This window comes from Calypte anna, chromosome 12 (genome assembly GCF_003957555.1).
Source record: "Calypte anna isolate BGI_N300 chromosome 12, bCalAnn1_v1.p, whole genome shotgun sequence".
In the NCBI taxonomy this organism is placed as follows: domain Eukaryota; kingdom Metazoa; phylum Chordata; class Aves; order Apodiformes; family Trochilidae; genus Calypte; species Calypte anna.
Window position 1 is genome coordinate 12178966 of NC_044258.1, and position 27364 is coordinate 12206329.

At 52.0% G+C, this 27364-nt stretch overlaps 2 protein-coding genes across 3 annotated transcripts in view; one reads left to right on the forward strand and one right to left on the reverse strand.

Moving 5' to 3' along the window:
- Positions 1-818: 818 nt before the first annotated feature.
- Positions 819-12100, reverse strand: LHFPL4 (LHFPL tetraspan subfamily member 4). Its single transcript, XM_030458404.1, has 4 exons — positions 11500-12100; positions 3054-3290; positions 2857-2873; positions 819-2648 (listed from the first exon to the last, which is right to left on the reverse strand). The coding sequence occupies exons 1-4, from the start codon at positions 11903-11905 to the stop codon at positions 2640-2642; spliced, it is 669 nt and encodes a 222-aa protein (XP_030314264.1). The 5' UTR covers positions 11906-12100; the 3' UTR covers positions 819-2639.
- Positions 12101-13296: 1196 nt separating this feature from the next.
- Positions 13297-27364, forward strand: part of MTMR14 (myotubularin related protein 14) — a 31544-nt gene continuing 17476 nt past the window's right edge. The window contains exons 1-10 of one of the 2 annotated variants that reach the window (XM_030458561.1): positions 13297-13496; positions 13584-13729; positions 17984-18092; positions 19091-19166; positions 19895-19955; positions 20509-20631; positions 21134-21207; positions 23663-23733; positions 24320-24394; positions 26599-26665. In XM_030458561.1, coding sequence (XP_030314421.1) covers positions 13374-13496; positions 13584-13729; positions 17984-18092; positions 19091-19166; positions 19895-19955; positions 20509-20631; positions 21134-21207; positions 23663-23733; positions 24320-24394; positions 26599-26665 — 925 coding nt within the window. In that variant the 5' untranslated portion in view covers positions 13297-13373. The remainder of the gene's footprint in view (positions 13497-13583; positions 13730-17983; positions 18093-19090; positions 19167-19894; positions 19956-20508; positions 20632-21133; positions 21208-23662; positions 23734-24319; positions 24395-26598; positions 26666-27364) is intronic. The other variant, XM_030458560.1, reaches the window with a different exon arrangement.

Below are 27364 nucleotides of genomic sequence, written 5' to 3' on the forward strand. Positions count from 1 at the left end.
GGGTTTTTAATTCTCATACCAATTGTCTTTTCCTTGGGAACTCTGAGATGTGCTGAGCCTGAAACAAGGCCTACAGGTGTGCCTCCAAGTGCTGATCCTCAAAACTGGAACAACTGTGGTCTCAAGGCTTTTGGTGTTCAACCACCCTGTTTGAACATGTCCCCCCTGACACCTCATGGGACTCCTGGGGTTCATTCTGTCCCCATGTGTCTCCCAGACGAGTCTGGCTCCTCCCCCAGGATCTGCCCAAGCCCACCCCTTGGCTGTGAGCATGTTCCATACTGGGGAGGCCAGAGCTGGCCAAAACATTCCAGGTGTCCCTAGGCTGTCCTTGTGCAGCCTGGAAAGAATTGCCCCAGCTCCTCTACCCAGATGCACCCTTGGACTGATGGGCCACATGAGTTGTTTCTACATCAAGCCCCAAGAATTTGCTGAGATTCAGGAGCTGCCCACAGACCATCTGGGGTAAACTGTTCCTGCAACCTTGGGAACCCATGGAGTGGCAGGAGAGCTGAAAGGCTCCTAGTGATGGACAGGACCCCCACCCCACCTCCTGATTTGCCACAGTAAGGGACAAACCCTTTCTCTGGGGACACACTGTCTACTCTTCCCTACTGCGTGGCAGCCAGCACAGGCTCAGCCCGTGGGCACGGCCCCACTATGGCTGAACCCCATGTGCAGATGCTCTCCCCACCCTGGTGGTTGGTGCCTATATTGGGTCCTTCAACACTCTCCTTGCAGACCCTCTCATCTTGATCAGCAGTGCCCAGAGGAGCCCATCCCAGTGTCCCCACATCACAGGGCTCCAAGCTTGTCTGGTTTGAATTATATTTTTCAATAAGGTTTTGTGAAACACTGTATCAAACTTTGTACTAAAATACAGATATATTACAGCTACTGTATTCCTTTCTCCACTGATATTCTTCCTTTGTTTTTCCAACGCAGCCGGCAGCAGCACTCTCAAGCTGGGCAAGGCCTGGGGGCTGCCTGCTGACCCCGCTCCGTGCCGGAGGGACATGGACGCCGCCGGAGGGACATGGACGCCGCCAGAGGGACACGGATGCTGCTGGAAGGACGTGGGCACTGCCAGGCTTGTGTCCAGCAGAGGCTGTTGTCAAAAGGAGTGTCGGCACCCATGCCATCCTGGGCAACCGTGGCTCCTGGTGGGTGTCTCGGCACAGCTCTGTCCCTCACTGCCACCCTGTAGGGCACGACTCAAAGGCTCCCGACGCCCCAGCTCACCAGCTGGCAAAGGTTCTGGCAATGGTTCTTCATTGCTGCTTCCCAGCAGCTTTCTTACGCCCTGCCCCTGCCCATGGCCTGCAGATGGGGAGCAGCTCCTCTGCCCAGGGCTGCCTGTCCCAGTGCTCTGGTCCCCCACACGTTCCCGCTCCCAGGCCTTGCCCAGCGCCTGGGTCCAGCCCTGCCTGGGCCAGTCATTCCCGGGGGGGGGGCCCTGCAAACAGCCCCCGGCTACTCGCACTGAGACGCATCCAGTGCTGAGGACTTTATTGCATTGCGGGGGCCCGCACACGCTGGTTTGGCCAGCAGAGCCACAGCTGGGCCACGGCTGCCATGCCAGGAGGGTGTCCGGGGGTGTCGGTGCTGGCTCCATGTGTGCAGTTGAGGCCGGGTCGTGCTTGGAGGCTGCCAGGCTCAGCACTGCCCTGGGCAGCTGCCATGGTGTGACTGCAGGCCAGTGAGGTGCAACCAAAGGACGTGGCCAGGATGGGGTGGGCATGGGAGTGTCTGGGTCCCCCTGGCCACGCCATATGGCAGGGAGAGCCTTGCTGTCACCAGTGGAGATAAAGCACCGTATGGGGATGGGGAGGGAAGGCGTTTGGCAGCAGCCCGCAGCTGGCTGAGGAAGGGGGCTGGCAGGGGGGTCCTGTTGCTCCTGCGCTGGGGGGTTTTGGATGTTCAGTTGCTCCCACTTACCAGGGCTTACATTCAGCAGTGACACAGGCCAGGTGTCCCAGAGACCGGTGGCAGCGAGGCCCCTGCGGTCCCTGTGCTGCGGGGCAGCCTGCAGCCCCAGCCACAGGCCAAAAAACACCATGTCCTGAGGCCAGGGGCAGGGGGGGGCTCAAGTCACTTTTACCCTGTTTAGAGAATATGAATTTACATGTAAAAGTAGGGGTTGGGCCCCGTTCTGGATGCTGGGTCCCCTGGCCATGGAATCAGGATCACGGAGCTGTACAAAATGGGAGCAGGAAGGGGGCTGGGGAGCAGCCAGCGCAGGGCGTCGCTGGGTGCGCGTTTGGGTGGGAGGCGTCAGGTCAGGAGTCCTGGGGATGTAGAAATCTGTTAAAAACTTGGAGATTGTTTTTTCCTTGGAACAAAACTGCAGTTGGACACTGTTCTTGAACGAAGCAGGTTTGGGGCGTCCTCCCCTGGCGGCAGCCTGCGGGCAGCGGGGGATGCGGAGCTGGCAGGATGCGTGGGATGGCGGTGCCGGCGTGGACATGGAGGTGGCCATGGACACGGCGGGTGGCCAGCAGGTCCCCAGCGCGGGTGGCAGGGTCCGGGGGGTGGCGCGGGACACTGCGTGGCCTCTGGCAGCAGATGAAGGGCAGGACAGGGAGGGAGTGCCCAGGCTGCCGGCCACAGGAAGAGAGTCCTGCTGTGGGTGCTTGGCCTTATATCCTCTGTGGGGAGAGCACAGTGGGTTGGGGATGGCACTGGGCAGGCCTGGCTTCACCAGCACATGCCACATACATGCCTGTCCCCACCCCTGCTGCCTCCCTTCACCCCATCTGCCCCATCCCATCAGATGCAGGGCCACCCAGCACACTCACACCCAGGCACACTGCACAGTCAGGGCTGGAGGGCAGCACAGTGACACCCAGTACTTACCGCAGTGCCGACAAAATCTGTGGAAAGAGAAAAGAAGGCATCAGGCAGGGTGAGGGCTCAGCAGCCCACTCCCACCCAGCCTTACTTTGCAGGTGGCCATTAAGCCCGCAGGACCCTCACCTGCCTGCAGACCAATGGGGGGGCTGAGTGGCTATTGCCACCCCAGATCACCCCCTGGGCCATGGTGTGGGGCTCACCTTTGCTCTCTGTCTTGAGCTCCTCATGCAGCAGATCGTTCTGCCGGTTGCCGAGGACAAAGGCCAGGAAGGAAAGGATGAGGGCATTGAGGATGCCAATGATGGCCAGGATGTAAGCCCAGCGCACGGAGCAGTCACCCAGGGAGTACTTCCCTGTCTTTTCCCCGCACATGTCCCGTATGGTCTCTGCATCCCAGCCATCAGGAAAGATCATGCAGCCCAGCACCAGGCAGAGCGCTACAGGGAGGAGAGGAGAGGGACACATCAGAAGGGATATGGGGTGGCAGTGGGGTGCCTGCACTGAGCCCCCCAGTCAGCCTTTGTCTGCCTTGGCCTCACAACAGCCAAGTTGTGTGAAGGGTGATGGTCACCCCTACCCTGGGGACTGCATTTGTACGTGGCTGCCCCAAACCTGGCCCATGCACAAATGGGGACTTCAGGGTCTTGGTCTCTTTGAGCACCAACCAGAGGGACCAACTCAGCTGTGTTATGGTACAACCAAAGAGGAGCAGCAGACCTGTGCCAGGGACTCTTCCCAGGAAAACAGAGATGCCAAAAGGATTGTGAGACCACACTGAGGTCCCAGTGCAGAGCAGTTGTGAAAAAAGCTAAAGTGCTCTGTGTCTGTCCCCAGAGAGGGGGTGATTTTACCCCTCCAGTGCTGGTCAGGGTGACAGGACCCAGCATGATCATGGGCACGGCTGTCACAGCTTTGCTGAAAATGGCGAGGAGAGAGGAGCCACAAGTGCAGAGTGAGACCAGGAGGAAGCACAGCCAGGTGAGTGCTCCAGCTGCTTGAGTAGGCAGCAACCCTCAGCAACAGCCTCTCAGCTCAGGGAAGAAGAGGGGAGTGGGAGAAGGCCAAATTAAGTTTTAAAAAAATATATATCAGGCACCAATGTTACTTCCATCAGCAAGGGTTCAGGTGAGCTCCCAACTTTTGTGCATGGGCCTTGGCCAGTCCTTTGCAGGAGAATGGCAGCCCCTGGGTCTTTTCCTGGACTCTACAAGCAGTATTTTCTCTGCATTTTGAACATTTATTTGGGCTCTGGGAGGTTCCAGCTGTCTCAGTAAAATGGGAGCTTGCTGAGTGCTCACTGCTCTGCAGACAGCACAGGTTCTGGGGTGAGGGTCTCCCAGGATATCAGCAAACATGGCAGGACAGGGCAGTGGCACAGGAGGCATTGGATTAATGTGCACTCATGAAGGACACGAGGTTTCAGGCTAAAGCAGAGAGTGGCTCAAAAAGGCACAGGACAAACACATAGCATGTAAGCCACTGGTGCAGCAGGTTGTCACAGCACAGCCCTGGGGACATGCAGCAATTGTCACAATCAGGACGACCAGGGTTGGCTCCAGCCTGTGTCTGCCTGCCCAGCTTCTTCTCTCCCCATGTGCCCACTCTGCACTGGCACCAGAGTAGCTCCAGAAGCTCTGCCCAAAAACTCATAGCCCTTGTTTGCCAGAAAGAATTAAACTACAAATTAACTACCAGGGCAAAGGAAAGTGCCCAAGTCACTGCATGTGCCCAACCCAGGGCCAGAGCCCCTCACTGCCACACAGCTCCTCAGGAAGCAGCCGTGCCACACAAGGCAGGTCCTCTCCCAGCAAAGAGCAGCACGGTGCCCTCCTCCTCCCATCTGTCCTACATGTTCCCTGCAGCAAGTGGAGTCCTCTCCTCTGTCACAAGCAATTCCCTTTTCTGAGTGTCCCCAGGCTGCCTGATGTCCTGGAAACACCTTCCTGTGCCTGCAGCAAGGAGAGACATTGAAGTGCAGAGCATGAAGAAGGGGGGGAATCCCTGCAAGGTTGACAGGCCTTGGCACTGCCCTTTTCAACAAGCCCCTTGCAGCAAGTCTGAGGGTGCAAGGACAGGGCTCTGCCTGCCCATCCCCCTGCCTGCAGCACCTCTTGCCACCATCTGCCTCCCAGTGCCTCAAGGCCACTAGCAGACCTGTGGGGAAACCTTGTTTTTTTTTTTAAAACAGGCCATTTCTACACCTTGCAACTGTATGGAAAGTCACCAAGTGATGCCTCCTACAAGAGCCACTATTAAAGAGGCAAAAAATTTACCTAATTCCCATTTATTTTGCTTTTAATTCCTCCTTCTGAGGGTGTGGTGCTGGTCCCTGATGAAGATGGCACCAAGGACAGTCGGCCACTTCATGGCATCCCATGGTTGCCATCCCTCCCCCAGGCCCTGGGCTCCAACTCCCTGTTTCAGAGTTTTCCCAGTTGGGAAGACAAACTTGAGACTGGGCATTTTGGTGATCAGTGGGGCAGGGTGTTGCAGGCAGGCAGTTTGCAGGGCTGCCTATGGGAGCAGGGGCTCTGATCCTGGGGAAATCAGCAGTTCTTGGCTTGGTTTTGCAGCTGGTTCACGGCTTCCCACTCCTCGAGGTCAGGGTCCCCTGGAAATGAAATGGGAATCTCAAGGCATTTTGATATCCTTGTGAAATAAATTAATTGAAGGGAACCCAGGGTTGTGACTCAGGCTTCAACATGAGTGAGATTTGAACAGAGAGAGAAGAGGAGACTTCTGGCAAGATAACACTCCCTGGTAAAAGGTGCATTTATCTAATTTGGACTGTCTGAGTAACCCGCGTGTTTGCTGAGTGCCAGGGTTATCCCAGAGCTTAGAATCATAGAATCATAGAATTGGTTGGGTTGGAAGGGACCTCAGAGATCATCAAGTCCAACCCAGCTTCCTCAGCCCCATGCAGTTGGGCTTGCAGGATTAAAATCTATTCCAATCTGATTTTTTAATCATTTTTGTTGTCTGGTTTAGCCTGCAGGTTTGGGTGAAGACTGGCTTTCACTGCTCTCATCTGCCATGGGTGGAAGGGGGCTAAGGACATGCCCTGCAGCGAACACGTGTCCCCTCCCCACATCCCTCCAAGAAGAGGCACACAGGACACCCAAGGGATGGAAAAACAGAAAATGTGGAGGTAAATGGGGGGCAATCAGCAACTGCTGGGTCTCAAAGGGGCTTCTTAAACACAGGTTGGGGTCAGCAAGGGTTTGTCAGACACATTTCTTTGTTGTGGTTATTTTGGTGACCCCCTTGGCACCTCCTGTCTGTGCAAAGGGGAGGAAGCTCTGGGTGCCTGCACCCACTGCTTCTGCACCCATGGCCACTCACCACGATGCCAATGGCACACGGTGGGTCCCCACTGGGGACGTGGTGCCCCTGGGCACTGCACACCAGCTCTGAACCCCTGGGGGAACAAGGGCTGTGCATTGCCTTTGGGGTCTGCATCTTCTCACTAGGAAAGCTCCTGAGAGCTGAGCACCAAAAGCAAAGTGAACAAGCAAGGCCATTCTCCCTCCTAAAAATAGAAATCCCTCAAAAATAAATGAAAATTAAAGGCAGCATGCTCAGGACAGCAAACGCTGGCCATTTACACACACAGGAGTTTCCTTATGGCATTTTGCTCCGCAGGCTGTTTCTGAGCCAAAAAATCAGCGGGATTCAGAATAGAGTTATGAGTTTGTATGAATCAGAACTGACAGTTACTTTATCTGGAACAACAGTTCAGGGATGTAAGCTCCAGGACACAAGCAGCTCTGAAACACCCAGCTCAGCCCTTCCCTGTGGGTCCACCAGCACATCAAGAGCTACTACAGGAAGGCTCTGCTTCCTTCCAGAGCTCAGGGCTGGATGCTGTGGTGCACAAGGCTGGACAGACATCAGATCTGCTGCTCTGGTCCCCATTTCCCCACAGGAGTGGCAGAGGAAGGAGAGGGGAAAGCTTTTTTGGGGGCCAAAAACCAGTAATTCAGCAAATGTGAAGGTTACTTGCTGTGATGTCTTCTTTTTGCAGCAAGACTGGCAGGTGGAAACGACTCACCTGGAAGATCATATGTTGGCAATATCAATATTTCTCCCTTGGGCAGAGGAAGAGTTTGAGGCTACATCGTCCTCACTCCCAGCAGCTGTCCCAGTTATGCTCCTGGCTGGTTTGGAGCACCAGTATCCATCTCACATTTCTTCATTAAGAATTTAAATTAATTTCTTTTATATCCATGAAACCCTCAAGTCCTCTCTTAAGAGGAGCAGGCTCTCCAGCAAGTCCCAAGTTGGGAAGATAAGCCCATTCTGACATAGCTCAGCAGAGCCACTGCATCGCCACCAGCACCAGGGATTGCTCTGGGGCTGAGGCATTTGCTCAGGCCAGACCCAGCTCTCACTTGAGGCTGCAGCCACACCACACAGCACAGCTGAACTCAGCCTGGCACCTTGGCAACAGGCTTCTAACAGGGTGGTTAGGAACCACCTTTCCTAACCAAAACAATGCCACACAGCTGCCTGTGGGGGGGGTCCCAACCCAGATGGAGCCAGACGTAGCCCAGGTGCACGAGATGAAGCTCCTGATCAAGGCTCTGCCTCTGCTCCTGATTTACACACTGGTGTAGGGCCCCACTGAGAGGTGAGTGTGGCTCCAAAGGGTGTCTCTCAAAGGAGAAATGGGCTGAGATGGGTACATATCATCACATTCTCCATGTCCGAGATGCTTGGACAAGCCATAATTAACTCCAAATTGCCACTGATGAAGATAAACCCCAGGCCCATGGCCAAGGAGATGTACTGGGTGGAAAGGCACTCAAGTGTCATGCTTGTTCCTGGCCTGGAACAGTCTGGTCTCACCATGCTGATGTGGAAGGTCTCACCATGCTGACTGATGGAGAAACAAACACCTTGAAACAGAACTAAATGGTTCCTCCATGCAGGAGGGACTGTGTACTCAGCTGGCTGCCTCTTCTGACCCTCAGTAGACCGTAAGTACAAAACCAAAGCCCCCCTGAAAACAACCCCCTGGACCTGCTTGGAGTAACCACCCTCACGGGAGGCAGGTGTGTGCAGGGCCACACAGAGCTGCCCAGGGTCTCTCACTCCAGCATCAGCACTGGACACCAGGATAACTCTGTTCAAAGCTTGGAGTTAAGTCACAGGGTGACCACATCTTGGGTTACAGCAGAGAATTAGGGATTCAGAAGACAAGCTCAAGCTCCTGTGCAGCCTCCTCAGCATGTGGTGGTAGTGTAATCCTGTGCTCTGGTGTTCAGCAGATGACTGTTGAGTTATGTGGCTGCTGGAATGGAGGCATCCACCAAACCAGGGCTGCTGCCTTCATCTCACTCTGGTACCTGCCCTCCTCAGGTGGTGATGAGAGGGATCACCCACACAGCCCTTTTCTCTTCAAGTAAGCACCATCCCATGAGACTTCCCCCTGCTAATTTTGAGGACTAGGTTGGCATCCAGGTCAGCCACACAGTTGTTGACATGCTCGTGTTAAATGTCCGTTTCTGGTTTTGTAACAGAAGGATTTAGCAAAATCTCCTGTTCTGTATTACTGGGATTTTGAGCAGGGCAGATGGCTGTGTTTCTATTTGCGATAAAGCAGAGTCTTTTCTCTTAATTAGAACCAGTTTCCTCCTAGGGGGGCAGTGGCTTTGAGCTGGAGCTTTCTGTGAAGCTCTAATTAAACCCTTCCTTGATTGTTGTCCACTAATTAGACATTGATGATTTAAACTTTTTCTTCTTCTGAAAGAGACACTGAATTCCTGATCCTCCTCCCTCTTCCCCTGCTCTTGATTTTTTGTGCCCCATACTTGGCTTCAGCCACCCTGTAGGGATGGGGTGGACCCACCTCTTTCCCCACCTCCCTCCCTTTCACTGTGGCACATTTCACTTTGTTCACCTGTTTTTTACCAGTGAGACCATGAAACTTTGGGCCTTCCTGATGCTTCTGTTGTAGTGCTGCAAGTTCTCTTTCAGCTAAAACCTCACTGAAGCTGGAGGAATGCTGTTTCCTTCCCTGCCCCTCCCAAGTCCTCAGCTCTGGCACAGCCCTCCAGCCTCCCATGCAGGTGAATCTCCAAAGCTTGCATCATGCTTAGCAGCAGCCTTTGTAGAGCCACATCCCTGCCTTACCCATGGGATTTGGCCCATGGTGTCCTCTCCATGGGACAGAGCAGCTTCTTCTCCACATGCAAGGTAACACATTCACCTGTGGCAGCCTCTGACTTGCCCAGGGATGTTCACCCCATCCCCCAGACAAGGCTCTCGCCTGCCAAGATGCACCACCCCATTGCCCCTTAGTTATGGCCCTCCCTGAGGGTGACACCAGCCTCTCCTGCAGGACAGAAGCTCTCTCGTGCTGCCCCATCTTTGGGCAGGCTGGATGGCCAGTCTCTTTTAATGCCACCTTGGATTTTCCCTGACGCAGAAAGGCCACGTAGCCACGCTGCTTCAGGAGAGCTCTGAGCCAATCTGGGGCCACCTGGGTTCAGGGGAGCTGGCCCAAGGCTCCAGCAAGCCATGCACTCAGGTTTCTCACAATGCAAGTGTAGCTGAAAGGTGCAAAGTCTGAACAGGAACAAGTCCCAGTGCAGGGCAAGAGGTACCCAGAGGTGACAACAGGATGCTACTGTGGTCACCCAAGCCTAAGCTGGGCAGAACTGGAGGTACCAGGAAGCCCAGGGCTGCCTTTGGTGTGGTGCTCTCCACCACACAGCTCCCTGTGCAGCAGCAGTGCTGGCTGGATGCTCCAACTCACTTGATTAAGCTGCTGACAATCAGTAGGATTTGTGCTCTGAGCTTGCATTAAACCAGTAAATCTTTGGGACAGGGAAAATTAAAGATGAAGGAATTTCCTAACAAGCCAAGGCAGCCCCAGGTCTGGCTGTGGTCCTGATCTGGATGAGGAGAGGACTGGCTCCTCAACCCGAGCCCAAGCTGCAAGGGAATGAGCTGGGCAAGCTGCAAGCCTCTGGCATGGGGAGCTGTGTCCTCACACATCAGTGCCTGGGGCCATTCTCCCAGCAGAGTGGAAAAAGGTCCTTTCACTAGGAATTGGGGAGGCTCTGGTTCTGTTCACACTTTGAACACAGTGGGGAGCAACACAGTGTCTTGCCACACTTGCACAGCTGGTAAAACTGGAGAGCAAAGGAAGTGAAGGTTCCCACTACTGGGGGAAACTCAGCATCTTTTCTCAGGGCCTTTCTCCCCAAAAGCCCCTCTGTGAGGACAGCATGGAGGCCTATGCACAAGGGGATACTTGGGAGCTGTGTCTGGTCCCCTTCAAGTTTGGGTTTTTGTATGGTGTTCCTTCAAGGAGTGTGTCTATGAGGGTACTGGGGTACACCTGTGGTAGAGTTTCTTCTGTGGAGGGAGCTAAGACAGGGATCTACAGACAGGGCCACTTCTGGGGGGCATGACAGGGCTTGAGGCTGTGGGCATTTCTGAGGAGACATCAAGGTAAATAGATGGGGTCCCTCTGTGGAAAGTACTGTACTTAGGATCTCTTAACACAGAGAGCAGGAGGTCTCTGAAAGGAGGTAGGGGACCTGGGCACACCTCTTTAAGGGGGAGCAGGAGGATCTGCCTGTGCTTCTATAGGGCTGAGGGTCCATATATGGGCTCCTGCCAGTGACTGGGTCCCTTCAGGGACTGGGGGTTCCCCATAAGTGGGTATTCCCTGGGGGCAGGCTTGCTCAGGGATGCCCTTGGGGATGGGTAGACAGGCCTGATGTGGGGTGCCCTGTGGGATATGGGTCCTCAGGGGGCTGATCCCAAATCCAAGGGCATCCTTGCAGCTGGTCCTTGACTCTATGGGACAGCCCTTGTTGTAGGGTGTCCTACAGGGTCCATGGCCCAGGGTGTCCTGTGTTGTTCCAAGGCCAGTGCCTGATCTGGATGTTCTGGAGTGCTCCAGGCTATCCAGGTGCTCCAAGGCTGGTGCCCATTCTGGGAACCCTGGGAGCTGAGTCCCTGATCCAGCTTTCCCATTGTGTACCTGTGAGTCCTGTAGTTCCCTGGGGTCTGACCTTTCTGGGGATCTCTGGGTGCTTGGCTCCTGTTCCTGGTGCTCTGTCAGTGCTAGTGCCTGGCCTGGGTATCCCAGGAAGCCATGGTGTTGATTCCTGTCTGGGATGGCCTACAGTACCTGTACCCAGTCGGACTTTCTTGGGCAACCCTAGTGTTCCTTGTGGCCAGGGGAGCCATAGGTGCCAGTGCCCTGAGCTGGTGCCCATTCCTGGCACTCTGTCAGCACTAGTGCCTGGCCTGGGTGTCACAGGAAGCCCTGGAACTAATTCCTGGCTAGGATGTCCTGTGGATACAGAGCACTTGCACCCAACTTCCCTGAGCAACCCTGGTATTACCAGGGTTGTCAGTGCCTGGATTGTCCGTGCCCTGAGCCAGTGCCCATTCCTGGCTCTCTATCAGCACTTATGCCCGGCCTGGGTGTCCCAGCAAGCCCTGGGGCTGGCTCCTGGAGCCAGAGCCCCGCAGTGCTTGGACCCTACCCAGCTCCCTTGAGCTGTCTTCCGTGGGCAGGCAGCTCATCACCAGCCCCTGGGGACCCCCCGCACGCCGACACCCCCCACCCCTCCTCTCTCCCATCGAACCCCAGCGTCCCGGGCCCGGGCTGCCGGTGGGTACCTGCCAGCAGCTGCATCCAGGCGCAGATCTTGTAGACGGTGGCGGTGTTGCAGAAGAAGAAGAGGGCGAAGCAGGTGATGCAGCCCAGCGTCAGCACCATGGAGAGCAGCACGAAGAAGGCCGCCGCCTGGAAGGCGCCCGAGGGGATGGTGCTGAAGTCGGTGAAGGAGCCGCGGCACGACAGCTCCCGGCCCGCCAGCCCGCTGCCCACGCAGTAGTGGAACAGCCCGAAGTAGCCGGGCTTCGGGGTGTTGACGCTGTCGCCCACCCAGTAGGGCTGGATGAAGACCACCACGTTGATGATGGCGAAGCAGATGGTGAAGATGGCCCAGAGCACGCCGATGGCGCGCGAGTTCCGCACGTAGTTGTCATGGTAGAGCTTGGAGGCTTCCTGCGAGGGCAGCATCCTGCCGGCCGCCGCGCTGCCGGAGGGGGAATACCGGGGGGCGGGGGAGGGTGGGGGAAGCCCGCCCGGGGTGACGGGACGGGGGCGGGGGGCGGGGGGGGGGGTCGGGCCGCGGCCTAAGCGAGCCCGGGGGCTGCCGGCCCCTGCGCCACCCGCGCCGCCATCTTGGCTGCTTCCTCTGCGCCCCGCGCGCGCGCCCCCGCCGCGCGCCAGCGCGGGGCGCGCGATCCCCCCCTCCCCCCCCTTCTCCTCCCCCCGCTCCCACCCCTCAGCCACTGCGGAGCCGATACCGGCCCGGTCCGGCACAGCCCGCCCCCCGCGGCGATCGGAACCCCCTTCAGCTCCGCCCGCCGGGGGCGCTCGGCAGTGCTTCGGGACCGCCTCGGAGCGGGACGGTGAGGCGGGGCCCGAGCAACGCTCCGGTACCTCGGCCCGCCCCAGCCCGGTATCGGCTGCTCTGAACCGCTGGACCCGCCCGGGGCAGCGGCCGAGCACGGGCAGAGCCCCCCGAGGTTAATGCCAGCGGGTACACGCGTGGGCGCAGCTGGCCCCACCGGGAGGTCGCTGCCGGGGGAGAGTGGCGGGCTGGCGGAGAAGCTCCCCCGGGGGGCAGCAGCGCTTCCCGGCCCGTGTGTGAGGCCGGAGCGAGCGAGTTACCGCCAGCTTGGGCTGCGCGGGTACCGGGAGCAGCGGGATACTCGTGTGCCTAGCGGGGGCGGTTCGGACGCACGGCGGGAGCCGCAGCCATGGCCGAGCTCAACTCTGGTGAACGCTCCAGAGGCCTCGTTCGCTTCCAGCGCTCGCCAGAGTTCGCAGCTGATTTGCAGATCAGAGCTGGGCAGATGGAAAAGCCGCTCTGAGCGCCCCTGCCAGGGCACAGAGCCGCTTGCCGTTGCCTCTGGCGGCGGAGCGGCGGTGCTAACCCCGGTACGAGCGGGCTCTGCGCCCATCCCCGCTGCTACCCCGGGGACAGGAGCCACCGCCGCTCCCCGGTGCACACACCCGCGCTGCCCTTCAGCTCACAGCCGCCACCTTGACTGGCTTTGTGCTTGCGGTCACACCTTGAGGTTAATTAAAGGTCGCTTTAATTAACACCTTTTCGGGGTCCCGAAAGGACTCCCGGCTCGCTGCCGCTCCGCTTCTGGGGAGCACAGCCCACCGGGACGGGCGCCAGAAGCCCTTCGTGCCCTGCCAGCTCCCAGCTTTTGCACCGGACCCTGCTGTGCGGGCTCGCACCGAGAGACGGGCGGCACCTCCGCTGCTGGGGGTCCCGCCGGGCCCGTTCGCCGCCCGGTGCGGGTGGGCGGGGAGCGGGATCCCAGTGGCCCCGGGACCGAAAGCGTCGCATCCCGATGACGACCAGGGGCGGGCGGAATGGGCGGGGCGGGGCGCACGCGCGGCGGTAGTTGGGCGGAAGCGGAAGCGTCGGTCCGGACCATGGGCCGGCAGCGGTGAGCGGTGGGGGGGGATGGCGGCGGCCCGCGGCTGCCCCCCGGCGGGCTCCGGGGACCGCGGCCTGGCCGAGCTGCTCCTGGAGTTCTCCCGGGCACAGTACCGCGCCAAGGACGGCGGCGGCGCCGCCGCTGCTAAGGTGAGGGGGTCGGGACTGGGACGGGGTGGGGGATGTCGGGTGCGGCGGCGATTGCGGCGGCTGGAGCTGAGCGGTGGCTGTGCGCAGGTGGACCGGATCGAACGGCGGTGCTTGGAGCTCTTCAGCCGCGACTACCGCTACAGCATCATCCCCAACGCGCACGGCGAGGTCTGCGCCCACTACCCGCGGCACATCGTCCTGCTGGAGCGCGACGCCGCCGGCAGCCGCGACCCGTAAGGCCCCCGGTTCCCCCGCTTCCCCCGACCCCCGTCCCGCGCGGCAGAGGCGGCTCCGCCTGTTGCTCCGGGAGCTTCCGCGGCAGCCCCTACCGGCACGGGTCTCCCGCCGGCCGAGGGTAACCCCGGCGTGCTGCTGCGTGGTCGCTAATTATAGGCAGCGGTGTCAGGCGGTGGGCACGGTGTTTCTGGGGCACCCCGCGCTGCGATGCGTTGCCGAATTCCCCTGGGGTTTCTCCGAGCGTCCCCGCCTGTGCGATGCTCTCCGTCTTGATGTAGTGCCTGCGGTCATGTTGGAAAGGATCCTTTTAGAGAAATTTTAGCATGGAAATAATTTCTGGGTGGAAGGCTGATCGGGGCTGGGCAGAGCAGGCAGCCTCAGCAGGGACAGGCTGCCTCTGACACGCTGTGTGGTTAGTGGGCACTGGGGTTTTCGTGCAGGGAAGTTTTGCTTCTGCTTCAGTGCAAGACTCAGCCCGTGTGTTTCCGGACTTTGACCCCGAGCTCAGGATTGCGTTGGCCTCACTCCTGGCTGAGCATTAATTGCTGCCTGTTCCTCTTTTTTATTTTCTTTTTCAACAAAATATAAATTTACCATTTCACAGGCCCCTGTGCCCATGATGAGCAACATGTCCAAAGGGACAGCAGTCACTGAGCTCCTCTCACGTGTGCAGCTGCATTGCCTGTGGACAGCAGGCACTCAGCAGTTGTGCTGAGCACTTGGGCTGCTTCTGTAGAAAGGATCTGTGGAAAACAGTCACAACTGTGTGCATGTCACGGGGGAGAATTTCTGCCTCAGGGTTAGATTAGAAAAGTTTAAAAAGAAAAAAAAAAAAAAAGGGAAACTCAAGTCTGGAGCTGTAAGTGTAACTAGGAGTGACTTTAAGGAAGAGAAAACTAATGCTTCTGCTTTTCTTGCTCTTGCAAGAGGAAAGGATGCTTGATTTTTCTGATGAATATTCAAAACAAATACACTTGTACTCAGTGCCCTGTTTCCTTCTGAGGCTTTTGCAAGCCAGCAGTGGTATCTAACATTTTAAATACTGATAAGTTCCAAGGCTTGAGTTGCTGCCCCAGAGAGTCACAAAAACAGACGACCCTTCACCACCCTTCTCCTGACTTCTGGGTAATAATCACTGTAAAAGCCACTAATTAATTTTCAGTCAAATCTAGTTTTCAGTTTCATTGTTCTACTCAGTAGTTTCATTGTTGGAATAATTTAAAAAATAGGGACTGTTTCACTTCTTGGGATGCAGAGTTCAGGAACCTCTTCCTGCAAGCAGGACATGTTGCCTGTCATCTGACAACATGAGAGGAATGCTGTGGTTCCAGTGCTGTTATTGCTGCCCAAAGAGAAGTGTCTCTGCTTTAGGCCTGTCCAGAATATGCAGTCACTAGAGCAGCTGTTTGCTCTTACACAGGAGAAGTTTCCTTTGTCTTTAGAAAGGTTAAGGCTCTGATTTTGGAGGGAGGATGGACAGGGAGTTAATGCAGAAGTAAAGTTGTCCAGTAGTATCTTCTGGAAAACAACTTCTGAGGAAACCTCCTCTCCTAAACACCTGAAAGTCCAAAAAAATGAAGAGTTAAGATACATGTCATTCCTTCCACCTCATTCTCTGCTCTGGGCCAAGCAGCTTTAGTGATGTTCTTTCACACTGCTCTTGAGGAGCACTCTGTTTTCCAGACATTTTTCAGTAGATTTTACTCCTGCCTGTGCTGAATTTAATCACTTGTCACTGTGAGCATTGCATCTGTTCCTCAGACCAGGATTTCCCCTTGCTACAGCTGTCTCAGTACAACTTCCCATGGCTATCTCCAGATTTACTGATGCTGGTTCTTGTGACAAGAAGACCCAAGACCTCCGTTTGTGGCACAGCCATGACAGGTAGCAGAGTGGGTGTCTCTGGTGACTGTCCAGGCTTCCCTAGGAGCAGGGGCAGGAGCCTGAGAGAGGGACTCATCCTTCTGTTTTCCCAGCGAGTCACTGGGATTCTTCCCAGACCCAGGCCCCTGGTTCCTGCCAAGCTGCTCAGACTCATTGCCCCGTGCTGCTGTATCTGTCTGGACAAGTAGAGTTTGTGTGCTGAGAGGTGAAACCTGTTGGCTCCTGGGGAGGTGCTTCTTTTATAATTCCTGATCTTCCAGGCATTTGATTTTTGTGGAATCACATCTTCTGGATTTACCAGAGCAGTTCTGTAGCACTGCTTCTAACACTGTACTAAAGTTCATGTTTCCCTCTGTGTTTGCCTTTGTAAAGGAAGCATAAAGACAGCTGGGGTGGAGTGCAGGGTACATCTTTTGGTTGCATGCATTCATTTTAAAAGAACCCCACAACCAAGTCTGTACATCAGAGTCTCTCATAAGTTTCAGAAGAGTTTGGTGTTGGGAATTCTCCAGGAAGGCATCTCTTGTCCAGCTGCTGCAGGTTGTTCCTGCAGCATGTTCCTGAGGCACTCTCTGAGGAAGGAAGCAGATGGCAGAGCTGAGCTCCTGGCTGTCTGCAGAGGCAGCACTGAGTTTGGGTTTGGGTTCCAAGCAGCTGCTTCTCCTGCTTGCACACAGTTTCATGTCCAAAGGGTGCTCCCCTGTGAAGTGCTTTGTGACAGCATTTTCCTGCCTTTGTGCTTAGCACACTCATGTCCACAGCAGTTAAAGATTATTTGGGGTTCTTGTTCTTTGAATTCTGGTGTATGCCAAAGCACTTTGGAGGTGGGCAGCCAAAGCAGTTGTGTCTGTAGGGACACCTGAAAAATCTCAACCTTCCACTATGAATTCTGAGAACTGAATAATTTTTTCTGAGAATTGAATCCTTTGTTTTCTTTTTTAAATGTAGCATTTGGAGGTCTTGTTTGTTGTTTCCCAGCTTGCTCTGGCACCACCTTGTATACTCTTTTCAGTAAACAGATCAATTTCCATGTTAATAATAGATTTTTTTAAAAAAAAATTCTTCCCAGCATGGCAGCTGCAGGTAAGTTGCTGCACTTTCTGATTTGAAGCTTAGCAACTTTCTTTTAACTTCCAGCATAAAGGTATGTATTTGTTCTTAGACCAGCATTGTCCTTTGAGTTCTTTGCCTCTATTGCAAGTTCTCTTCATCTGCTCTGCCAGTCAGTCTCTGGTGGTTTCTCTTGCAGCACAGTGTCCCCTGCTCCCCCCATTCATCTTTCTGTGCCTTTTCAGGTGTGGGCAGATCACTGGAGTCAGATGCCTCATCTCAGTTGAGATCCTGTGCTCTGCACAGTAGTGGTGGTGGTACTTCTCCATCCCACTGGAGAGTTTCCTGTGACCTTATTTGTCCCCTTTCTCAGCCTTGATAATGTGTGAGCATCCAGAGATCAAGCAGTTCCTCTACACTCTTCTGTTCAGCTCCATTGGTGGAAAGGACTAACTGGAAATTCTTGTTAATCCTGCCTAAGTGTATGGCCATGCAGTTTCATGAGTCCTGACTTCTGCTTTCTATTACGTCCAATTCCTTGTGGAAACTCCAGTCTTCTTTGGACTGACAGTTCCTCATGGAGGTCTTTGTAGCTCAGAAGTCAGTATGGATTCCTATCAAATGTAGACTGGTTCTTGAACAAATTGCAGCAATTTTAAGTTGTTTCCAAAATGTCTCCAGCTTGGAATGCATTTCTGTTTTAACTTTCACCAGAAAACCAAACAAAACTCAGTTGTGCTGATGCAGCTGGTGTTAATCTAACTCCCCTGTTCAACCCTCTAGCTAGTTCACAGGCAGTTTCCCAACTACCCAACAACAGAAATGCTCTCATGGCCAGAGCCAAGGTTCATTGAGTGTTCAATCTTTGATTCTCTTGTTTTCCTTGCAAAATTATCACTGGTAGTGAATTCACTCTGATGGTAGTGCTGAGCTGCTCTTTTGCTGGAAACTTGGTGGGGAGGAAAGCAGAACACACATTTTTGTAGACACTGGCTGATTCTGGTAGCCCTTCATTAGTAAACCATGTTAGTCTGCAGCAGATCATTCTGATGGCACTTGTGTTGCCAGCTCCTGAGGATGCTTGCTGTCAGGTACTGGGCAGTTTTTCATTCAAAATAAAAGGAGACAGAAAAGCATCTGTGCATGTTTCATGGCAGTGGAAGCAATTCTTAAAGATATGTTCTCTTATTTGCTAACTTCAAAGCTGGCTTCTAGGCAAAAGGGATGGGGATTACAGCCCAGGGTGTCTGTAGCAGCTTTGCTGAGCGATGTATGGGAAGATGCTCTGTGTACTGAACCAAATCTTTGTCCACTAGGTCTGAGAGCACTGTGCAGGTTGGCAAACTGCAGGACCTTATCAACCGAAGTAAGATGGCGAGGTGTAGAGGACGATTTGTTTGCCCAGTCATTCTGTACAAGGGAAAGGTAAAAGCTTCCTGGGTTACCTGTCTTCACTTAGAAAATGACCTTTCTCCCTGCCATTTGAACTGCCTTCACATCTTCAGTTGCTTGTCACCTTGAAGAATGCTGTAAAAAATGGTCCTTAGATACAAGCAGTCAGCTTGTAGTAGTAGGTAGCATTTGCTGTCTAGGCTGCATAAGTCATCTGGGGGTACTTCAGGCTGTTTTACCCCAGTATGTCATGAGCATTGCACTAAAGAGCTAACGTTTTCTCCATAGGTATGTCCTTTCAGAAGAATCAACAGTACTTCACTTTCTGCCCCTTACTCTTCACAGCAGTGAGCTCCCTTTGAATAATTTTTCTCTCTAAAGAGAAGTTTCCCTTGTCTGTTCCCTGGGGAGGCAAGACTGCATAAATGGTCTTACAAATGTGTGGGCTTGTCAGCAAGGGGATTTGTATGAAAGTGAAATTAGATTAATTTTTGTGTGGATTACTTAAACTGAAGCCCTGCAGGAGTAGTCTCATGTAGACTTTAAGTAGCTTAATTCAGTTTCTTAGTTCAATTTAAAAGCACGCTCTGAACAGCAAAATCATACCTGTGACAATTTTAATCTAGCTTGGCTGAAGCCATCATGGGCTGAACCTGCTGGCCTTTTTCTGCAGGAGTGAACTGCCTGGAGTCATACTGGGACCATTCATAATCTTATCCACATGAATGTGGAGGCAGGGCTCTAGCAGGGTATTAGCAGACCATGGACATTGCTAACTTGGTAGAAATTGACTGTTTTAGTGAATTGGAGAACAGGTCATGAAAATGTCATTGAAAACCAGATGCAGATGAAGGCACTTGGGAGACTGATGTGTTTGGAGAGTTTGATCTGGAAGAGGGTTGCATGGGAAACTGCTGAAGGGTGGTAGCTGTAGGTACCAGCCACGGCTCTATGTAACATCAGAGCAAATGAGACCTGGTAAGGGAAGGACTCTTGGAGCATGCATGGTCAATAGCAACATCTTCCTCCAGCATATCTGCAGATCAGCAACACTGGCTGGCTGGGGAGAGCTCTACGGACGCACTGGCTACAACTACATCTTCTCAGGTGAGTGAGGAGCTGTTTGTCACTGTCTGCCTGGTGAGGCTGGTTGGTGCTGGGACAGTGACCTACACATGAGAGCAAACTCCCTGAGAGCCAACGCAGGGCTCCAGCTTGGATCTGCTTGTGTGGAGTCCCTGTGTAACAGAGCAAAGACTGAAAGCTTGTGATCATTTCCAAGCACTGTAACGCAGGACAGGGTGCCATAGTTCATAAGAAGCAGTGACAAACAAACTTGAGGTTGAAGTTAACTTGAGTTATGTGAAACGTGAGCAAGTAAGGCATCCCACAGGATCCAGGGCACTGATTCCCAGATATCAGGAACAAAGGAAGAAAGAAGATAAAGACTTGCTGTTACTTGGCTGGTCACTGGGAATCAAATCCTGCTGATGATGGGGTGTACTGCATTCTGGAGAAAGCTCTTCAGGAGAGTATTAAGTGTTTGCAGTGTGGGAGCTGAAGCTTGCCTTAGCAGCATTCTGTAGCACTTCTGCATGTCCTTCTGTCTGTCAGTAATGGGTTTGATCTGACCATGTCCTTTGCAATGGCACAGGAAGATTGGGCTACATTAGCAAGTGGGCTTTTCAGGAAGAGGAAACATGAGGAACTACTGAGAGCATGTTTGTGTGGAAGGAGGGTGCCAAACCATGACCTTTTTGGACTGTTGTATGTCTTGTCAGATTGGGGATTGAGTTGGTTTACCCAATCTTCAGAACTTAATGCTTTCCTTGCAGGAGGTTCAGATGATGCTTGGGCAGATGCAGAAGACATTTCAGAAGAAGATTCTGCACTTAGGTTCGTATGCATCACTGGAATGGAGGAAAAAGGGAGTTTAGACCAAAGCTGGCTGTCTCAGTCACTCAATTCTGAGCTTTCCTAGGCTGGCCTTTAGGTACAGGCTTGAAACTTGTCCAAGCTTGGATTCTTACTTTCCTTGCTTTAAAAAAAAAATTTTGAATGCTAATGGCTGGCTGAACCCAGTGTGGCTGAAGCCTGCAAATCTCTTGACAGAAGGAGGGCTGGAAATAGGAATATACAGAGCCATTTCAAAAAGTGTTTGAATTTCACAGATGGGTTTACTTCATCAAAAAGTGCTTCTCCAGGCTGGAATAATTGCTCTGTATCTTACATGTTTGTTGCAGAAGAGTGAGACATGGGGAGGGACCCTAAGCACAGAGTTTGCAGTATCAGCTCATTGCAGAGTCTGACTCTGAGCTGGAGACAAGGCTCTTGCTATGTGGCTTGTAGCTAGAAGCTGCTTGGGGAAGAACTGCAGCAATGTCCTGCAGAGAATTGGACATGGTCAGACTTCCATGCTCATTTTTCTTTGTCTTGTTCTGTCCTGCAGAAATGCAGATTCCCAGCTGTTTGACAAGGTCAGAGGGCATGACATCAAGCTGCTTCGATACCTGTCTGTCCGCTATATCTGTGACCTGATGGTGGAGAACAAGAAGGTGAAGTTTGGCTTGAAGTGAGTGTGGGTTCATTTGTTTTTCTGCAGTGTAGCTCTTAGGTGTGAGTTGGTGTTGGGCATGCACTCAGCAACTTGGGAGCAGTCTCTGGAGAGAGTCCTACAGCAGGATCAGTCAGTCAGTGCTGTAAAAAACCCCCAAGGTTTTAGAGGAGAGAAAGCTGTATCAATGGGCAGGACAGCTGCTTTCATCTGTCTGCTGCAGTCTGAGAAGGTTTTCTCTGTAGAGTTTGCAATGATGTGACAGTCACCCCTTCAGAAAGAGGAGAGTAAAGGACCTTCTGCTTGTGCATTTGAACAGGCTGAGGTATACCTCCTTTCCAGAGGAAAGCTTTAATATTTTTGGCTATACCTGTTTATTTGGGTGTGTTGAGGAAGTTATGCCCCCTCTCACTCCTGTGTCAAAGTATCATGCAGGGAGATGTGACAGCTTTTTGGGTGCTAGTGTTTCTATCTGTCTATCTGCTACAAATATCTTCTGGTTTCCTCTTCTCCTGTGCAGTGTGACGTCTTCTGAGAAGGTGGACAAAGCTCAACGTTATGCTGACTTCACGCTTCTCTCCATCCCATATCCAGGTACAGGACTGATGTCCAGAGGGACTCCCAAGGGACAGGTGACAATCCGTTTCTGGGGACTGGAAACTACCTGTGTGTGTATGTGGGGTGAAATGAGTGTGGCTTGCTGAATGCTTCTGTGCTCTCTCTGTAGATAAGCTCCTTTAAATGGAGAACAGTGCAACAAATCCAGATGCCCTGATGGAGTCAGTCAGCATTAGGCACTTTTTTGAGATGGCAAAATAATTTCTCAGCAGTTCTAACGAATTCAAGCATGGAAAAAAAGTCCCAGAGGTGGAGCTGTGATTAAGATGGCTGTTGACATGGCTGCAACTCCCAAGTACTACTTGATGAAAAATACAGATCTTACTCTGTGTTATGTTAAGCCCTGTTTTCTCAAGAGTATTTTCTAATCCTGGTGTTCCACAGCACCAGTGCAGGGTATTCTCAGTTTTGGGGAGAACTGTTAACCTGAGCCTGCAGCATACACTGAGGTGCTGTCTGCTCCAGCCCTCTCCCTGGCTATATTAGTCCCTGTGCCTAGCAACCGCTGCTGGGTCATTTGCTGCACTCTCAAAGAGGAACTGAATGTTGCTGCTTGCCTGCTGATGTCAGGCTCAGAGATAGGACTGGATGAGAGACTGCTGTGCTTGAGGTCTGCAAGACCTTGCACACAAAGAAGGGGAGAAAAAAAAACCCAGTAAAAAACCAAACACAAAAACAAACAAGCAAAAAAACCCAATAAAACTGTAGCGGATGAGCCAAACCCCAAATTTTCCTTAATTACACATTGTTGCCCTTAAGCATCTTTTTTGTTGTTGTTGTTTTCTAAAAGGGTGTTTTTCCTTTCATACAAAAATCAGGGACATTTCAGAGAAGCTGCATTAAGACTTCTATTGAGTTTGCCCTGCAGCCTGCAGAGGCTTACAGAAATGAGTATTGCTGGTTTCTGTAGGATGTGGCACAGGTATATGTTGCTGCCATGTGCCATTAGACAATGGGAGAGATGGTGTACACTAGGCTTTTGTAGGGTGTGTAAAGACTGAAGAAGAAGTGATTCTGTAGAGTTAAGCTATAGAGTTGTTACTGTATTGTGTGCAGTACTCAGTGTTGGTTCTTCCTCTTCCACTATCTGGGAAAGCTGCTCTCTTAGCAGCAGTTTTCTGCTGTGCTATAGATAAATCTTATAAAACTGGAAAAATTGTTCTTGTAGGTGTTGCCTGATTTCAGCAGTGCTGATCCAGTGGGGAACATTGTAATTCTGGTACATCTAAAGCACAGAGATCTAGAGATCAGCAGCCTCTCTAGTGGCTGGCCAAATGCCATGATCCACTGTTACTGATGTTCCCAGGTTTGCATTGAAATAATTTCTGGCTTGTAACTTGTTTCTAAAGTAATTCTGAGATCCTGTTGTCTTAGGTGAGCAAAGCAGTGTCCAGACATGACTGTCTAGGACAAAAGATCTGTATTAAAACTGAGTACCTGTTAAAGCTTTTGTGCTTTCCAGTGCAGAAGTGTTGGTGTTTGCCAATACTTATCGCCATAAGACCCCATTCTTTGCTTTAAGCTGTTGTTTAATTGGAGTTAATTCTCAACTGACACATCACTTCCTGACTGTGTGTTTTTGAGGGCTAGTCCTGTCCTTCCACAAAGGATTTTTTTTCACCAGTGGAGTTGCTTGTGACTTGCAGGGTAGGAATCATAGCCCACATTCAGTGCCTGGCACAGGGGTGTCTTGGTAATGTGAGCACCATGGCGCTGCTGGGGTATGCACAGTACATTGGGAGATGTGTTTTGTGTAGCCTGCAGGCAGCCACAGTGCTAATCATGCTGCTCAGCTGTGACTAACTGACTGCAGTTTGCAGCAGAGACTTCAAATAGTTGTTGAGGAGAGTGGAGCCAGAGGACAGAAACTTAAGGAACAGAGAGCTTGGGAGAAACCTTAGAAGTGGTCAAGTTCCTGCTTCCTTCAGAAAGGGCAAGATGAGTGTTTGAAAGAGACTTAAATGTGAGAGAGATCACAGCTGCCTCTGACAGAACCCTTTCTTGTTACCTGCAGCAGATGCCCCGTGAAAGGTGGCTTTCCCCAGGGCTCTGACAACACCTCCTTTTGCTGGTTCCTTCCCAGTGTCAGGCCTTAGATCTGTGCAGAAGTCAGTGGCCCTGGAAAGCGTAGCTCCTTGGTGAAACCTTTTGTTTGGGAAAGAATGAAATCAGTCCCTCAGGCTCCACATTTGCTGTGTGGAGTTTGCCCTTTGCTGTTTGAGCGTGTTCACTGCTGAGTGCTCTGTGTTTTTGCTGCTGGGAGGCTGTGCTGCAGACTGTACTGATGATTACTGCTCTTCTCTTCCCTCAGGCAGCAGTTTTGATTGGTTTGCTGGAGCCTGGGGCTGCCAGCACTTCCAGTCCCACAGGACACTTCACTTGTTAGATATCAGTTAGCTGATTATTAGTTCATTATCTCTTTCTCTTGCAGGATGTGAATTTTTTAAGGAGTACAAAGATCGGGATTATACAGCTGAAGGTCTCATATTTAACTGGAAACAGGTACATGGATGTTACAAAATGGAGAGCTGTGGGCTTTACTGGGCTTGAGTTTTGCCTCAGAGTTCCTTATTTCTCATCACAAGGAGGAAACCAAAAGGACAAATAAAACAGATAGTGAATGTACTAAATTATTAGTTCTAAAATTTTAATGTAAACTAAATTAATTGTTATCCTGAAGTCCAGGATGCTTCACCCCTCTTGAGGGGTATGGTTTTCTCCCTGTTTTTTTTATTTGATGTCTTATTGATAGCCTCTGTTCTCAGTGCTGTCTTCATATTCTGTCTCCTGCTGAGGGAGTTGATTGAGTGAGTGGAGCAGTCCTACAGGAATTCAGAAACTTATATTCCTTATCCCTGACTTTCACTGTTTGGAGCACAGCAAACTTCTTGTCAACTAGTCCTTCTAAGAGGCTATGAGTTATTTCTCACCACAGCAGGTTTTTGCATCCAAAGATGCTTTGCTGAGACATTTTCTTCTAGGTGCACTATTTAGCATTTGTTCTTTTGTTTTGTTTTGTTTTTTTTCTGGAACTTGTTGCCTTCAAGTTATGGGTTATCTCACCAGTTGTATTTGGGCTTCTTTGCAGGATTATGTTGATGCTCCATTAAGTATTCCAGTCTCTCTGACTCAGTCTCTGAATATTGATTGGAGCGAGTACCAGGTGAGCAAAGGAGGCATCTCTGTGAGAGTTGGAGAACCTCTGCCCAAAAGCTCCATGGTTTGTTGTGTCCCGAGGCAGCTGACCGTATGTCAGATCTCTTTATATAAGTTGCATAAAGCTTGCAATGCAGTGCGGAGATCTGGCACTAACAAAAGAGAGAAACATTCTGGGAAACAGAAAGCAGGATTATTACTTGTTTGCAGTCTTAGCTAGACACATGCCTGCAGTGGGCTGGCTTCCTTTGCTGTGGGGAGTCATGAGAAAGGTCAGCCTTCCCTCATGTGAGCAGCAGCCAAGTGACTTGGTACTTTCTTCATGGTTGTGCTGGGTACCTGTCCTAGGAGTGGAGAGTAGAAAGTCCCAATGGACCAAATCACATCTCCACTCCTTATTGCTGTGACAGCAGCACAAATAGTAATTGAACTCTTATGTTTGTCCAGGCTTCGACGTTTACCTTTGCCTGTTCTTACCAGGGAGCACCACTTTGTACTGCTGATTAGTGTGCTTCATTTCACACATCAGTGGAACCTCTCAGTCCCCCCAGGTTTTGTGATGATGACTGTGCTGGAGCATGTCACGCTGCTTGCTCTGTGACTGGATGCACTGCAGAACTAGCAAAGCTGGTTCTGCTGGACCAGTGTTTGTCAGCCAGGATGTAAATGTTTAAAGTGACAGCTTAGGGAGAATCACAGAAAAGTATCTTGCAGTGTTGAGGCAGAACTAATGGGACCACAGCTTGTTTGTGGCTAGAGAGTTGCTCGCTGGAGTACTGAGCAGCCGGTATTTTAAAAAGGATATTAAAAATTGAAGAGAGTGTAATAAAAGGAAGCAGAAATGATCTGAGGACTGGAGAAGGTGCTTCACTTAAAGCTAAAGTTTGCTGTCTGTTCAGCTACTCACATGAGTGATGGAGGGTTGGCTTGATTAATATGTAAGAACATTTGCAGGGAGAAAATACTAATTCTGAAGGACTCTTCAATCTGGGGAAGAAAAGCAGCACAGAAAGCAGTATCTGTGGTCTGAAATCAGACCTTCAGATAAGGAAAAGCAATCTTTCGTGTAGTTTTTGAGGATGATCTGTTGGAATGTGCTGCCAAAGAACAGTGAGCTGTTACCCCTAGTTGAGATGCTTCTCTGGGCAGAGGTGTTGCTAAGTGCAAGCTTCAGGCTGTATATGTAGCAACTGAACAAAACTTTCTGGTTTGTGGTATAGAGAGATCAGGCTGTATGATCACTTGATTCCTTTGGGGAGAAGCACGAGATCATACTGCATTGGGCAGATAAAAGACTTTGGAAGGGTGTGTTTTTCTGCCCCAGGTTGAGTGTCCCCCCTGCTTTTACCTACTCTTGTTGCTGTGCAGGCATCACAGCAGGGTGATGTGTTCTTTGTGTGACAGTAGTCTGAAGTGTGGTTATGTGCACACGTGCAAGCGCACAGCAAGTGTTCTGTTGCTGAGGATCAGATGTCATTTACAGCACCAGCCTAACACTGTCATGATGAAACATGTGACCCTCTTCTTGCCATTTCCTTGCAGTGCTCTACTATTTTAATTGAGCTAGTCTGTCTCTGATCAGACTGCTGAAATTCTCTGGATCTTGTCAAGATGAAAAGCAGCATGCTTGAGCTTGTAGTGATATTTTCCATCTGTATTTCTTACAATGCTGGAAAGTCTCTGAATTCAGAACCCTCCCCTGTGATACTGCTGTTGCTTGGGCATTACTGGGAGTGGTTCCACAGGCAGCCTGCTGGGGCCATTTACAAGGGCCAGAGTTTTGGGTTATAGGAAGGGGCTGCTGACCTTGGCTTGCATCCCGTGCACAGCTGTAACGTGGCTGCTGAGCCCTTTGGTACAGTGCCAGCATGCAGAACTGGGTCAGCACTCTGCAGGTGTTTGCTGGCTCACATTAGTCTCTGAACATGGTCTGCTTGGAGCTTTGGGGCTGCAGGTGTGTAGGTTCTGTGTCAGCCAGGCAGACAGGAGTCATGGCCTTGTATTTATGATGCTTTTTCCATTCTCGTCTTATGTCCCAAAGTTCCTTATGCAGAGAATGTGGGGAGCAGAGCACTGAGGGAGTCTGTCACTCTGAGGAATGGCCACAGGGTTTTATCTGCTGTGCTGTTGTTCTGGATAGAGAAGTCAAGAGCAGGGTGGGCTCTGAACTGTGGGCAGACCCTTACCCTCAGCATTTCTCTTTCTGCATAGAGCTGGGACCTTGTGCAACAGACACAGAACTACCTGAAGCTGCTGATCTCCATCATCAACAGCGATGGTAAGGTAAACTCCTTGCTCCCAGCAGCCTAACTGGAACAGTTGCTTTCTCTGGAAGAACAGCTGATGGATTAGTGTCACAGTGGATCAGTTCCCAATACAGAAAATTTGCTTTCTAGAGTTTCACCTCAATGGTCCTAGTACATAAGGTCTCCAACTCCTCTCCCAGAGAGGGACCTGCTGATCCCTTGAAGGAATCCCTGGGTGGAAGAATATCTGAAACCTTTACCTAAGGTTTTAGTGCTTTAAAGCTGGACAGAACAAATGCTTGTTCCCCTCCTTGTTGACTCTTGCTCTTCATTTGCTGAACATCTGTTTTTTTGTCCCCCTAGTGTGGGTTCTTGTTAAGTGCCTATTTAAGAGCCCTTTCTCTCCTCTGTCATCACAGCCACCCCCAACTCCTCGAAGGGGTGCATATTGTTCTGTGTTGGCATCCCCTCCCCTCTGGGCACTGGCACTGCTGGAGAGGTGGAGCCACAGCTGGCTCTGCCAGCTCAGCCAGCTACAGACTTTCCTGTGGCTGTTCTGCTGGGACACGCTGTGAGTTTTCTGGAGAGGCAGGAGCAGTGCCCTGTGTGTGTCTGTGTTCAGTGTGTATCAGAAGGAAGATTGGTGAGGCTGAAACATTCAGTTGGAGCATGTTTATCCCTGATGTGGGGATAGGTTGTGATAGTGGGTTGCAGCTGGGACAATACATGTC